The 16128-nt window shown below is 32.7% G+C and overlaps 2 protein-coding genes across 30 annotated transcripts in view; one reads left to right on the plus strand and one right to left on the minus strand.

Moving 5' to 3' along the window:
- ABCB1 (ATP binding cassette subfamily B member 1) overlaps positions 1-16128 on the minus strand; it is a 197324-nt gene that overhangs the window by 165850 nt on the left and 15346 nt on the right. The gene's annotated exons all lie outside the window — the stretch shown is intronic.
- Positions 1-16128, plus strand: part of RUNDC3B (RUN domain containing 3B) — a 150927-nt gene that overhangs the window by 34939 nt on the left and 99860 nt on the right. For 16 of the 29 annotated variants that reach the window (XR_011539469.1, XR_011539467.1, XR_011539468.1 and 13 more), the window contains one exon: positions 13001-13051. The exons of 9 other annotated variants lie outside the window; for them this stretch is intronic. Coding sequence is in view for 9 of the 20 variants with exons in the window: in XM_070617356.1 (XP_070473457.1) it covers positions 13001-13051 (51 nt within the window). In the remaining 11 variants the exon portion in view is untranslated. Of the gene's footprint in view, positions 1-13000; positions 13130-15939; positions 16009-16128 lie in introns of those variants that run through there. 4 more of the 29 variants (XM_070617376.1, XM_070617369.1, XM_070617375.1 and 1 more) reach the window with 2 other exon arrangements.

The raw sequence follows: 16128 nt of genomic DNA on the forward strand, positions 1-16128 counted from the left end.
GCGAGTTTAAAATTCTAAAAGAAAATCTGTTATCAGGCTAGAAGAGGTAGAACAAGGCGGGACCTAGAAGCTGGAAAATGTATCAGGGAAGAGAGAACTGGAAAGGGAATGTCCTGATTCTATATGCTAATGCCCATCGTAAGTCATGTCCTTACACCCATGATTTTGAGGACTGTGCTAGGATACAAACCACTGCCCAAGTCCCAGAGTGGCACATACATGGATAAGACCCAAAGAAGCATAGCAAAACCTTTCCATGCTGAACTTATGTTGAAATCTCTGCCCACATAAGGCAAGAAAGAACTTGCTATCTAAATCTAACTGGGTTGATTGCCTACCAAAACAAAACAAAAATCAGCATACTCAGGAGGATGTTAACAGGACTTAGAGTCTAAAGATAATATTAAAACATCCAGTATAAAACCCAGAATTACTTCACATACAAAGAACCAACAAAATATGACCAGTTCTCAAAGGAAAATTCAATCAAAAATGCCAATCCTGAGATGAATTATCAGGCAAAGATACTAAAGCAGCCATTGTAACCATGCTGCAAGATGTAAGGTAAACATTCTTGAAGTGAATAGAATAATAGAAGTTCTAAATAGAGAAATAAAAACCTCAAAAAGGACCAAATGGGAATTTTAGAACGTGAAAGTACAATATGTGAAATAAAATATTCACTAAATGAGGCTTTATAGAGGAATGGAGAAAATAAAGGTGTGTATGATTTTGAAAACAGATCATGGGGCCAGCCCCGTGGCTGAGTGGTTAAGTTTGTGTGCTCCGCTTCGGCGGCGTGGGGTGCCACCAGTTCGGATCCCTGGCGTGGACATGGCACCGCTTATCAGGCCATGCTGAGGCAGCATCCCACATGCCACAACTAGAAGGACCCACAACTGAAAATACACAACTGTGTACTGGGGGGCTTTGGGGAGAAAAAAGAGAAAATAAAATCTTAAAAAAAAAAAAACAGATCAATAGAAATTATCCAATCTGAACAACAGAGGGGAAAAAATGTTGAAAAATGAACAGAGAGCCCTAGGGACTTGTTGTACAATAGCAAAAAATATACCATTCATGTCATATGAGTCCCACTAGGAAAGGAGGAAGAGGTTGATGCAGAAAATACATTTAAAGAAATAATAGCTAAAAGTTTCTGCATCTGGGAAAGACATATACTTACAGATTCCAGAACAAAATCTCTAAGATTTTAACAAGAACAAAAGAGCAAATCTCTAAAAGGATACACTCAAAGTTAACCACTCTCAAATACATCATAATCAAACTTCTGAAAATAAAAGTTAAAGAAAAAACCTTGAAAGCAGCCAGAGAAATATAATACATTACGTTTACGGAACAGCAATTCAAATGACTGCAGTTTTTTCATCAGGAAACATGGAAAACAGAGGACAATGGAACAACATCTTTAAAGTTCTGAAAGAAAAGAACTGCCAAATCAGAATTTTATATCTGGTGAAAATATACTTCAAGAATGAAGGCAAAATAAAGAAATACTCAGATAAAGGAAAGCTAAGAGTTGTTGCTAGCAGAACTGGTCTAAAAGAAATGTTAACAAAAGTTCTTCAGGCTAATGGGAGATGATACCACAGGGAAACTTGGAACTTGATTAATGAAGAGAGAGCCACAGAAGTGGTAAATATCTGAGTAAATACAGCAGATTTTTTTCCTCAAAATCTTTAAAATATGACTATTGAAAGCAAAAATCATAACATTGCTTGGGAGGTTTCAATGTTTGCATATAAATTTTAAGTAACATTTGAAACAGAGTGGAAAGTAAAGGGACCTATGTGGTCAGATATTTTACTTGAAATTGTAAAATAATAACTCTAAGTAGACTGTTAAAGTTAGTTATTATATTGTAATTCCTAAAGCAGTGACTATAAAAACTGAAAGATTTAGCCAAAAGGCCAATAAATAAGTTAAAATGGAATTCTAAAAATATTTAAATTATCCAGAAGAAGGCAGGAAAAACAGGACAGGATAAACAGAAAACAATAAATTAGTAGATGTATATCCAGCCATATTAGTAATTATATTAAATATAAATGGTCTAGACACACCAATTAAAAGAGATTGGGGGGGAAGACTCAACATATAAAGAAAACCATTTTAAATATAGTGATACAGTAAAAGTAGAAGGGTAGAAAAAGATATTCCATGCAGAAACTAATTGAAAGTTGAAGTGACTAGATAAATATCAAAGTAGATTTCAGAACAAGGAAAATTGATGGGATTGAAGGTGGATATATGCATGATAAAAAGAGAGTCAGTTTACCAAGAAGATATAACAAATCCTAAGTATGTATGCACCTAACAGCAGAGCTTCAAAAAGCAAAAGCTGATAGAACTGACTGGAGAATTAGAAAATAGAAAAATCCAAAATTATACGTGGCAACTCTAGCACCCCTCTCATAATACAAAAATAAGTAAGGATATAAAAGATCTGAACAACATTATAAACAAACTGACTTAATTGACATTTATAAAACACCTCACCCAAGAACAGGTGAATGCATATTCTTTTCAGGGGCAAATGGAACATTCAAAAAGATCTTATTCTGAGCCATAACATAAACCTTAGCTTTAGAAGAACTGAAATCATCCAAAGTATGTTTTCTGACTATAGCAGAGTTAAACTAGAAATTTAGAACAGAAATTACCTGAAAAATCACCAAATATCTGGAAATTTTTAAAAAATGTAAATAACTCCTGGGTCGAAGAGGAAGTCTCAAGGAAAATTAGAAAGTATTTTGAACTGAATGAAAAATATGTGTCATATCAAAGTTTGTGTAATGCAGTTATGTCAGTGCTTAGAGGGATTTTTAAAGCATTAAAAACATATATTAGGAAAGAAAAACGGTCTAAAATCAATAATCTAAGCTTCTACCTTAAGAAACTTAAAAAAGAAGAGGCCGGCCCAGTGGCGCAGCAGTTAAGTGTGCACATTCCGCTTTGGCGGCCCAGGGTTCACCGGTTCGGATCACGGTTGCGGACATGTCACCGCTTGGCAAGCCATGCTGTGGTAGGCGTCCCACATATAAAGTAGAGGAAGATGGGCATGGATGTTAGCTCAGGGCCAGTCTTCCTCAGAAAAAGGAGGAGGATTGGCAGATGTTAGCTCAGGGCTAATCTTCCTTGGGAAAAAAAAAAAAACTAAACTAAAAAACGAAGAGAAAATTAAACCCAAAGCAAGCAGAAAGAAGGAAATAACAAACATAAAAGCAAAAATCAATGAAATTAAAAACATAAAAACAACAGATAAAACCAATAACCTGAAAGGCTGGTTGGTTGAAAACATTAATAAAATTCATAAGCTTATAGCTAGACTGACCAAGAAAGAGAGAAGACACAAATTACCAATATCAGGAATGAAAGAGGGCATGTCACTAGAGACACTACATTCAAAGGATAAGTGAATACCATGAACAACTCTGACCATAAATGTGACAACTTGAATGAAATGTACTGATTTCTTGAAAGACAAATCCTAATAAAATTTACAAAGATACAGATAACCTGACTAATCCTGTATCTGTTAAAGATTAGTAGTTAAAAACCTTCCAACAGAGAAAACTCCAGGCCTACATGGTTTCACTGTTGATTGCAACCAATTATTTAAGAAAGAAAGAATAATAATACTACTCAATTTCTTCCAGAAAATAGGAGAGGAGAGAACACTTCCCATCTCATTATGAGGTCAGTGTTAGCCCAATGCAAAACTAGAGAAAATATTCAAGAAAAGGAGACTATATACCAATATCCCTCATGGACATAGATACTGAAATCCTCAGTAAAATCAAAGCCTAGAATGCAAGGATGTTTCACTATTCTGAAAATCAGTTGATGTAGTTCATTTTATTAACACACTGAAGAGTAAAAATCACAGAATAATCTTAAAAGATATGTTAAAAAATTATGATGAATGGATAAACTCTTATATATCCAATGGATGTACACACACACACACACACACACACACACACACACACCAGACAAACTCGGCAATAAAAAGGAAATAACCTGTTTCTGCACACAACATGGATGAATCTCAAATGCAATATGCTAAGTGAAAGAATCAAGACTCTAAAGATTAATGTATGATTCCATTTATATGACATTCTAGAAAAGGCCAAACTATAGTGTCAGAGCATAGGATCAGTGGTTATCAGGGGTTAGAGGTTGGGTGGGGGGAGATGAGTTGATTATATAGTGTCAACATGAATAACTTTTTTGGGGTCATGGAACTGTTACATGTCTTAGGGTCGTGGTTACATGACTCCTTGCATTTTTTCAAAAATCATAGAACTGTATACCAACAGTGAATCTACTGTAAGTTAAAAATATGTTTATAACTCCCCCAAATTCTGTTGCTTCCTATTCAAACGTTTTAAAATGAAGAAGATCCCACTTTTTTATTGTAATACTTAAAATTCCCTCTCCTTGATCCCCAATTACTTTAGGAAGTTGGGTAGTTTGTCATAGAGCACAGTAAAAGGAAACCTCAAGGAACATTACTTTACCGTCACCCTTCCACATTTTTCTCGGCTGAATGTAGCTCCTACTTTTCCTGTGCTTTGGAAATGAGTTATAGTATGAGTTCCCTATTCTTTTTCTGGAGCAGATGCCTTAAATTTGACATTCACAGCTGCTTCCTCTTTTTTTTTTCACTTTCCTTTTCTCCTCCTCTTTTTCACACATACATACCCTATTCTCTTTATCCCATTCATTCTCTTATTTAGCAGTCCATCTAGGCCCTGTGCTGGGGTCTTAAGATACGAAGATTAATAAGGAATGCTTTCACATGAAACTCAGTCTTGGAAGGTAGAAGGAGGAAACATTAACAAATAATAGTTATAGTGGTGTCATTGAGTCATCATAGGAGTGTTAGTGTGATGTAGCACAAAAGAGTGAATAATCTGTTCTACTTGAACGGATCAGGGAAGACTTCACACAGAAAAGAGGCACAAAAGTGCCTTAAATGAAAATGAAAATTTAATTCTTTAAAATGTCATCTCTGGCTTTGATTATGGACTAATAGGCCAGACGGTTAAAGAAAAATAGGAAGTTTAGCAGTAAAGTGATCAGAAACAATGTTGTAAATTTCAGCTAGGTGGTGTGGGGATGAGATACAATGGTGAATTTATAAAGGCTATATGGAAAATAACTAGTTAAAATGAAAAAGCTTCTGAGTATCATAGAGTACTTCAGTCTATCAATTAGTAATATACCATTTATTAAAGAAGAAATGATTGAGTATAATTAGACACTTTCAAATGTCCTGTGAATTAATCTGCTAATTATACTTACTAACATTGGGCTTGCTGCCTCACGTTCAATTTAGATTTTGCTCTGATTCAGAACATTGTTTCCCAATTATACTTGTGTACCTTGAATCCTTTTTGTTTTTAAATTACTGTGCTCTAGCGTCATTGATCTTTTTTGCTTTATCTTGACTACCAGGCACATTCCTGCCATAGTGCACTCCATTATTGGACTGTTCCCTCTGTGTGGAAAACGCTTCTAGATATCCGAATGGTTAACTCCCCCATCGGTTTTAAAACTACTCATTGAGGCCTAACCCTTCTGTCATATTTTAAATTACTATAATTCCCCTCCCCTCCTTTCACTCCAAGAACTCCTGACCTCTTTTCCCTGCGCTACTTTTTTAAAAAAAACTTCTAATATATTATGTGATTTACTTATTATGATTATTGTTTATTGTCTTTCTTTAACTGCACTAAAATGTAAGCTTCACCAGGGCAAAGCTCTGCCTATTTTGTTCATGATGTATCCCAGATCTCTAGAACAGTACCTGGGATATAGGTAGGCTTTCAGTGAATATTTGTTTGAAAAGAGAATTCTTGGTGCAAGAGAATAATCTCTGGTGGGTTTTTTTTTTTTTTTTTTTTTCCGATAGCATCTGGATTCAGACTGTTAAAGTGTGTTAGAATGCCTGTGACTTGACATTTTAGAATTTCTCCAGTCCATTTCAACTGTTATGATACCCAAGCATTCCTTGGGAACACTGGCTTGAACCTCAAAGCTCTTCCTGACTTAGATGATAAATAGTTACCTCCCAATGAGGCCACCTTTTGAAGTGCAGTATAAACACTCTTAGAAACAATGGGTAGAGCTAAACCTGTGCATTTGGCTTTGAAATTTTCTTTGTTCATTTTTGAAGGTTTTCCAACTTTTGAGTCTTGGTTTGCACATAAAATGAGACTTGAATTGTTTCTGTAGTAGCATATGAACACAACTTGCCTAATACCCGTATACTCGGGCCAAAACATGCTACAATAGATAAGAAAGTGTCTCTGAAGGTTACCGGAGTTTGGCTTTTAGACAATGGACAAGGCCATTCTGAGAAACACCCTTTTAAGTTATGTACTTGGAAATTTAGGATAGCTTCGGCAGATTTTGTGTTTCAGAACATCATAATATTCAAGTAATTCTTGAAACATCCAGAGTTATATGTAGCATGGTAAATTTGGTTCAATGTGCTAAATTGCATAGGAGATAAAATTAACCTCTGTATAATATAGTAAATTTAGGGTTAAATAGTAAATAAGTAACTATGTAGATTCAAAAAACAGACAGCCTTGGTATGTAAAGCAAGTATGGTGAAAAAGGTTAGTAACTGGAAAAATTTAAGTGTCGCTCAAATTTCCGTACTCTTGTCTATCTTTTTCGATTAAAGTCATATTCCTATACTTTATTTACTCTTAAGATTGTAGCCCTCATTGTTGGTTTTCTTTCTGATGCCTTTTGAAAAGCCTCTTTCTTCATTTTAAGATTTTATCCCACAACAGCTATGTAGACTACTTGACTTTGTTTGCATTCCTGTTAATAGTCTACTGAGGTCTACAACCTCTTTTAAAAAAAGAAAGAAAGAAGGAAGGAAAGAAAGAAAAGAATAAAGTGCTATCATAATTCCTTAATTTAACCTCTTTCTGTGTAGTATGTACTTTCATCTTCTTGGGCTACCAGTCATTTTTTGCCTGCCTTCTTCCCCCTACTACTCGTAAAAATGACAAGAGGTTCAGATATAATTCTGGAGGAAGTATTAATAAAAACTTTCAGAAATCTCAGATATAATTGCAAGTGGCACCTGTATATTATATATGTATATGCATATGTGTGTATATATTTTTTTATATTTTGTTATGATATATATTTTACCCTTAGTATATTGACCATACTATATTTTCCACTTAATTTTTTTTAGTATTTTAAGACTTGAAATTACAAAATTCATTACTTTAACCATTTTAAAGTATGCGTTTCATTTGTTTTTAGTATATTCACAATGTTGTGCAACTATCACTACTGTCTAGTTCCAGACATTTTCATCAACCTAAAGAGAAGCTATATGCTCAGTAAGCAGTCACTTCCTTTTCTCTCTTCCAGTCATCCTCTGGAAATCACTAATCTGCTTTTGATCTTTATGGATTTACTTGCTGTGGACATTTCATGTAAATGAAATCATAAAATATGTGGCCTTCTGTGTTTGGCTTCTTTCACTTAGGATAATGTTTTCAAGGTTCATCCACATTGTGGCATGTATCAGTACTTCATTCTTTTTGTGACTGAATAATATTCTATTATATGGATACACCACATTTTGTGTAGAATGTACATTTTCTATTCTCTTGACTGTATTTCCATTTCATTTTTAAGTACATAATATTCCATTATATGAATGAATCATAATTAATTTCCTATTTATTTTTTCCCAAATTTTCCCTTTTATGTACATGCTGTTATATATCATGGAACATCTATCTTTATGTAATTTTCTAGTTTCTTTAAAATTATTTCATATTAATAATAATAGCTAATACATTCTTAGAATTGTAATTACTGAAATCAAAGGGTATGTACATTTTGATATATGTACTGTATTATGTTTAATATATGTTGATATATTGTCTACCAGAAAGGTTGTACCAACAATAATATTGTGATTTTTATTTTTCTCATATCCTCATCATACCATTATTATTAATATTTTTAATATTTAGTTTGATAAGGGGAAATAGTTTTGGCCTTCTACTAGTATGAAATATATAAAATATTTTATTATTTCATTTGTATTTATTTGCAAATGAGATTTAATATATTTTCATATTTATTACTCTTTTTTCCCTAATTTCCTGATTATGACCTTTGTCTATTTCTTTTGTGGAGTGAATTTTCTTACTTACCCTAGAATAGAAAAAAACTATTCACATCATGTGGAACTAGTTTTTATGTAGCCCATTTTGGTCAATAATGACCTGTTTTTCTTCCTTGATATTAGTCTTCTTACATAGTTACTGTTGATAGTTTATTTCATTTTATGCTTCTCATTTTTCTCTTGAGGGTTTATTATTTCTGTTTTGAAACATCTGAAATATTTTTCTTAATTTTGTAATATTATATATAATCTTGAATGTCTAAAATTCTAAAACTCACAATCCCCACATACTTGGTTACTTGCTTCTGTTAGGAGCTGTATGATTGTCATAGCACTCTTAATTACTGTATTTGCTGGAGGCATTTCTGGGTGAAGAGCAAGAAAATATCTGAAGTATTTGTATGTATTAGGAGATATAGACAAAAATCGTCTTTATATTTTACAAACAAACCAGAATTTTCAATAAGTCATTTTAGCACCAAAATTTAAATATTCATTTTTCTATAGAAATGAGAGGTTTATTAATGGTTTTAAGCTTTGTTATCTCTGGAGAATTTTTCAAGTTTATTTTACATGAACTTCACTTTCACAAGCCTTCAAATCAAAGGACTCCATATTTAGATTTGACTTCTAGGGAGTGTACCACATAGAAGAAAATATTATGAAAAGACTCCATTGCATAAGATATTTTAAATGTCTTTTTTTAATATATGACAAAGTTAAAGAAATTTATGATTCTACCAGATAGTCCACATTTTTGGATTTAGCAAGAATTGATGGTCTCTCTGATGGTTTTTGTTTGATTATTTGTGTTTGTAAGCTTTTGAGTTTCTGCCGGAAAAATAATGGGACATTTCCAGTTTGACCTTTTTTACAAATTAGCATAAAGCATAGAGCAACTCACAGTACTTGTGATTATCAAGTCATATTTTGTTTATTGTAAGTAATGGAAAGTTGCTTTCTTGTTAAATTTTTTTTTTGTTACCTAATATTTGCAACAGTTCTGATCACTTTTAATGCCCAAATATTGCTCATTTAAAGTAAAGAAATATTTCTCATTCTATGGAACAGGGAAAAGATTGCACAATTTAATGGACTTCAGTTCATTTTGGAGAACATCATAATAATTTCAGTTCCTACATCCTTCTGATTTTAACGAGTTGTCATTAATGTAATCTAATATTTTTATTTTATTAAAATTCTTCCTACAGTTCTTTCCTTGCAAGTTACTATGACTTTTCAAATGTAAAATATTTGCTTTTTTTTTCTTTTTTCTTGAGGAAGATTATCCCTGAGTTACCGTCTGCTGCCAATCCTCCTCTTTTTGCTGAGGAAGACTGGCCCTGAGCTAACATCCGTGTCCATCTTCCTCTACTTTATATGTGAGACACCTACCACAGCATGGCTTGCCAAGTGGTGCCATGTCCTCACCTGTGATCCAAACCAGTGAACCCCGGGCTGCTAAAGCAGAATGTGCTAACTTAACCACTACACCACTGGGCCAGCTCCCTAAATGGCATTTTAAAGTAATCTTTTTTCTTTTGCTGAGGAAGATTAGCCCTGAGCTAACATCTGTTGCCAATCTTCTCTTTTTGCTTGAAGAAGATTAGCTCTGAGCCAACATCTGTGCCAGTCTTCCTCCACTTTATATGTGGGTCACCACCACAGCATGGCTGACGAGTGGTGTAGGTCTCTGCCCGTGATCCGAACCTGAAAACCCAGGCCACGAACCCAAGCAGAGTACACCAAACTTAACCACTATGCCACAGGGCTGGCCCCTAAAACAATCTTTTAAAAGTTTAAGATAAGTTATATTTAATATTACATTTGAATTTCAGACCTATTAAGAAGTGAAAAAATGGCCACATGGAAAAACAGATATCGTTTCATTGTTAGCTGAATTACAGTGTATATCTCAATTGTAAATATTGCTTCACAGAATGATAAGAGTCAAAATTTCAAACAGTAAGAACTTGTGTTAATATTATCACTGACAGAAGAATATATTCTATCTGGTATTGCCAATTTAAAAAGAAAACTTGTGAAAATTCTGAATTACTATCTGATCATTTTTAATTGCCTTACAAATGGCAGTCAATTTACAAATCATTCCATCTAGGGGTCTTTTCAAGTATCCATCTTGGGTTATTTAAAAATAAAGTCACCTACCTGTAACTTTATTAGAAAAATATATACATTGCACAGAGAAAGAGAGAAAATTAGACTAAATATAGCAAAGGCAAAAAGTTCACTTTCTACATAGTTGTTGACATTTATCATATTTTATCAATTGTGTTAATGTAGCTCAGTCATCAAAGAAATCAAAGTGAATAGAAAGCTAAAGTTGGAACAAGGGGTAACGAAAAAAATGGAAGAATAAATATCATATTCATAGATGAGAATTATATTCAATCATCACCAAGGCAGATTCATTCGTTTAAAGGAGTGGTCAGTAATCTTTTCTGTATGAGGGCCTATTTCCACATTAATAAAAAGATTATAAAGTTGCATTTGTTTTCAGTTATTTGTTGTTGAAAATATACTTTCTGGGTCAGAAAATACTGTATCTTTAGTATGATTAAGCATTCTTTTATTGCATATTCATCTCTGAGCAGTTTTTTCTTTTGTCTGGAATTTCAGAAACTAACTAAATAAAACCAATAACTATATATATATTTATAATGGTACATTTGAATGAATTCTGTTCTTCAACAAAACAGTTTCTGTTTATTTGATCTTGTCTCAGTTGTTTTTCTAAGGTACTCAATGGTAAGATACTGTTACATTTTCTCTTAATATTATGTATTTTAAGTATTTAAATAAATTTTACTTAATATACTTATGATAAATGTTTAAATTAAATATATAAATAAATATTTAATATTATATATTTTAAAACAAAAAGTTTTATTTCAGTTGCTATTGAAAACTTTTTCTACAAACAAGCACTACTTGGACCACTTTGAGATAATTTTAGCTTTGTTGTTCACTTACATATATATTTTTTTGGCAGCAACTATGCTGAGAATTTAAATCTTATATGAAAAATATTCCTCTCAGTCACACTACATTTACTGCCCCATTGTTTTTCCTATTTCTGAGGCTATCAGTAAGACCTCATAACCAAGTGGCTGATTCTCCTCCATCTGTCAGATCTTGTCTGCTGCCAAGAGTAGATCAGCATGAGGCTACAGGGAACAGAGATGTGCTGCACTAGGCAGACTCTCTCTGGGCCTCTCTTTTCCCGTCTATAAAATGAAAAGAGTGTTGAAATTTGACCACAGATACTTTGAAATCTAGTGAATTGTCATTTGGTCTGGATGCTTCTGGTTGCTTTTAAAGCAATTAATGCCTACAAATAAGTGAAAATATTTTAAGTTTTAAAATTTTCACATAGTGTTTCACAGCCAAGATCAAAATAATATGCATAATCAGGGCATAAACATAAAATGTAACATACTAACAGCTTTTAAAAAAAACCCTCTAATCTATAAATTGAGTTTTATAATAGATTTAGTAATTGTTTTCGACTTTATCCCAGGAATTGATTAAGCCATGACATAAACTTAGACATATCTTATTTGATACATTGTTTTGAAGTAAAACTCCATTAAGTAAGACTTTCTTGGAAATTGTTTCTACTTTGATAACTTTTTAATTATGTAAATGACTACACATAAGATACATAACTGTTTTCAGGACAGAGATAGTAAATGTGGCTTAAACATTAAGAATTGGTGTTCTTATGAGTGAAGAGCATTCTCTTAGGATTTTCATTTTAATGCTGAGAAATTTTCATTTTTGTTGTAGTTGCAGTAAGAGCATTATGTTCTAATATGAATTTCAACTAGGGTACCAAATTATAGATCCTTTTGGATATATGTTTCCAAATTTAATATTTGTTTAAAATGTTACAAAAGGAGGTTGGAGGATAGAGAGTGAATGATAGAGACATAGATGTAGCCATTAGCACAACTGTATATATCTCCTTCTTTCATTTTTCATACATTACTGACTGTGTTTGTTTGGTTTTTATTTGGTTTCATAAAGGGTCTAAGTATTTGGAATGGTGTGGGACCATGTCCTATTAGAGATTTCAGTGTTTGCTACTAGAGAAGAAAATATCATTTGTTGGGAATGTGACTTCAGAAATTTGGCTTTGAAGTTTTCCTGTAAATTGTACTAGGAATTTCTAAATAACCTAGCAAGAATTTATAGTACTTTTCCAAATGGTGATTATTAAGCAATATTTGGAGGCTGTATGGAATAAAACAATATTTTGTATAAAGTAAGCATTTAGTCAATGTTGGTTAAACTGAAGAACATTTTACTAGATATCTAAGTGCTGTTCTCATAACTCAGAAAAAAAACAGCAGCTTTAACTCTTCTTGGGCCAAAAAGAAAAAAAGAGAGAGAGAACTTACAAATCCTAAGGTGCAAAGCTAACAAATTCAGTCAAGCTTTTGCTCATTTTGCATTCTGTCATCATCAGTTTATTATGTTTGGAAAAGAATAATGGAGGTGAAAGTAAACAGGGAACTTGCTTCCACTGTTTCTATGACTTACATACACCCTCTCCAATAGAATAGGCTATAAGGGACCAGCTTGATTTGCGTGCTGAGTAAAGTTCATATTCATCTTAATTGAGTTCATTTTACTTATTAGGTAAGAGTAGTGTTTACTACATCAAGATTATATGTTAGCCATCTTATTTGGGCTATTCAGTTTGCAATTGTAAACGATGGCAGGTTTCTTAAATATCTGTGTGTTGTTGTTGTTGTTGTTTATTTTTTTTTAAAGAGATTTCCCAAAGTTGCAGATGGCTGGCTCATCTCCAAATACCTCTTCAAGGTACTCTATGCTGGTGATGCCTCCCGCCACTGAGCTGCGCGGGAGCATGGAATTGACTTACTGGGGAGGGCTGTATCAGTTAAGTGATCTTTTTTAGTACATTGCATGGGTTTTGCAAAGCTTTCTGGTTTTGTTTTTGCTAATCAAGAGGGTAGAAGTATGCTTATGCTAACTTTTAAATTAAAATCTTCTTGTAAACCCACACAATATAATAATCCACTTACTCTCCCTCTCCCATGTGACCCCCTTCATATTTCTATTAAGTTCCATGGTTTTAAGCACTATTTTATTAATCATGCATATCTGTGTTATTTATATTTTATTATAACTCTTAATGATATAAGATTTAGTGGTTATTTCCTCAATTTTGTGAGCACTATGTAATAATATTTGTATTACATTGTAAATGTAATATTATTACATTTGTATTAAACTAGGGGTCAGGGAAGCTTGTGAATTTTCCGAAGTCACTCAGTAAAACATACGTGGGCACTATCAACAATGACCACTTTGCCATTCTTAAACTATTAGTGGGATATATTCCTTAGTTTCCTTTCTCCCTGGCAGAATCATGCCTTTATTCAATTATTCAGAACTTTTAAAAATCATTTCCTGCTGTATGCAAGGTACTGCTAGTCCTCTGTACTTATGACCTAGCCTTTTGTTATATTTTTTAACTAGAAAAGAAATACGTAGTCATTATTTTTAAAGATTACAGTAAGACAAAGGATAGAAAGTAGAAAATGAATATTTTCTCATTTCCTTAATCCTAATTCCCACAAGTAATCATTTTTAAACAATATCTTTTGTTTTATGTTCCCTATGTGTAGCCTCAATCACTACCGAAACAAATTACACTTGCTTTCTTCAGGACTACACATTTATGCCATAGTTCTCTCTATGGACTTCAGCCTTTGGTACTCTAAGTCAATTTGCCAATATTCCAAACCTTGTGTTAAAAACACTGGTGGAAGAGAGAAACAAAACCTGTGTACTCTACTTGGAAAGATGGTAAAATTACTGGGATAAAAAAAGACTATTAAGTCAAATTCAATTTTCAGACTTTTGTTGAACCTGTTTATCTTAACTTTTTTTTGAAGATTAAGAATTAACTAATTTTTATGGTATAGATGCATACTTTAGATAAGTTTTTGTGATAAATTCCTTACCAAGAACAAGACGTCAGTAACGAAAGATAATAATTACATTTTATATATTGGTAACTGTGATTCATAGTTGCTAAATGATTTACTTGAGGCATCCTGTAAGTAACATACAGAGCTGGCAATAGAAGTACAATTAAGTATCTAATCTAGACTCAGACTTCTTAAGATTCAGCTTAAAGTGTAAAGTTATTTTTAAAGTGTTTAAATTTGTTTTCTTTTTTAGAATGTGAATATTTTTTAATATGAGACTTTATTTAGAAAATTAAGGTCATAGTTTTAAAGCTGGGTAGTCTAATAAATATGAGCCTCAACTAATAATAGTACTTTTTTTTTAAAGGAAAAGATTCTGACCTCTTGCAGAAATGGGAATTTTTTCTGTTTAGTAAAAAGATAATGGAAAATATTAAACTGACTTTCATAAATTATCAGTAAGAAATTTAGGATTGCTGCTATAAAATTTAATATGAAAAGTTAAAAATCTAAATATTAATATATTGGCAACAACAAATCCACAGATAACCAGTTTTGTTTAAGTTTCTGAAAACTTTTGCAGAGAGATCAGAGTGGTTTATGAAAAGCTGATGGGACTATCTTTTATTGCTTGTCTAGATTAATAGCAGCTCCAAGGTAGTAGTCTTTGATATTATCATCTAGGTGATGTATTGTAACACTAACAGAACTTCCACTTGTGAGACCAGTTTTTCATTTGGTCTTAACATAGGTAAGAACTAATACAAAGGGTGGAGAAAGGAAATCACTTAACAGATTCATTTATATTTTATATTATATTGTCAAAACGTGAGGTGTCATTAGTCATTAGCCACTACTTAGTAGAGAACTACTTTAGGAATTTTAGTTCTTGTTCTTAAAAGGTCTCATTCTGGCCATAAAATAAGATATAAGCAAAACACACACACAGTGCATGATGTGAATAGATGTCTAACTTAAATAGTATAGAAGAGTAATTTAGAATAACATTGGACCTGGAGATCACAGGCTATTTTTAGGTGCCGAAGATGAGGCAGTTTAGTGGGACAGACTTCACATAGCTGGTTAGCAGCAGATCGCCTTTTAGTCCAGCAAACTTTTCACCACTTATTTCTGTGCCTAAAATGAATTAGAGTTGGATCGATGGATGGAAATAAGTTTTGAAAAGCTTGTTTAACTTTGTCATTAGTAAAAAGTCAACTTCTAGGGACACATATAGTTGAAAGCATATTATACATATACGTATAGATACTTATCAAGAGCTTTAAAAAGAGAATTCTATTAGCATATCTCTGGAATAAAATTTCTTCAAGAAATAGACTAGTCAGTTTTGTGCTATGTGATTTGCTTTTGTGGTTATTTTTAAAGGAAATGAGAATGTCTTGGGAGTGATTGTTCAATAGTTATTTTTAAAGGCATAATTTACTCATAGCATTGTTTTTTAATTTTCCCATTGAATATTGGTTACAGACTAATAGCCCAAAGTACATCTTTTGTTAACAGGTAATCTGTGTTTAAGTAAAAGTGATGTTCAAATAATCATTTCTGAGATACCCAATTGAATACTTCTATTATTTTTAATTAAATTCAACCCTTTCGTAGATGTAGATCTATTATTTTTAATTAAATTCAACCCTTTCGTAGATGTAGAAATTATTTAAATAAAATTCTGGAATATACAGACAGTTTACATGGGAGTTTGTTTGGAGGTTCTAACACGGGAATCCACCTTCTGTTAAAGCAGCTCCTTCGGAATGTGGAAAGATCAGTGTCTTGAATTAAGAACTTCACTTTGGAAATGATGTACGTAGAAGAGAAAGGAAGGCAGAATCAAGCCAAGTCATCCTCACATCTAGTTTGTTAAGTAGATAAAAGTGTTGTTAAGATAATACTGGTTTATGTAAGGCCCTGCAAGTCATGATG

This window comes from Equus przewalskii, chromosome 4, assembly GCF_037783145.1.
Source record: "Equus przewalskii isolate Varuska chromosome 4, EquPr2, whole genome shotgun sequence".
Lineage (NCBI taxonomy): Eukaryota > Metazoa > Chordata > Mammalia > Perissodactyla > Equidae > Equus > Equus przewalskii.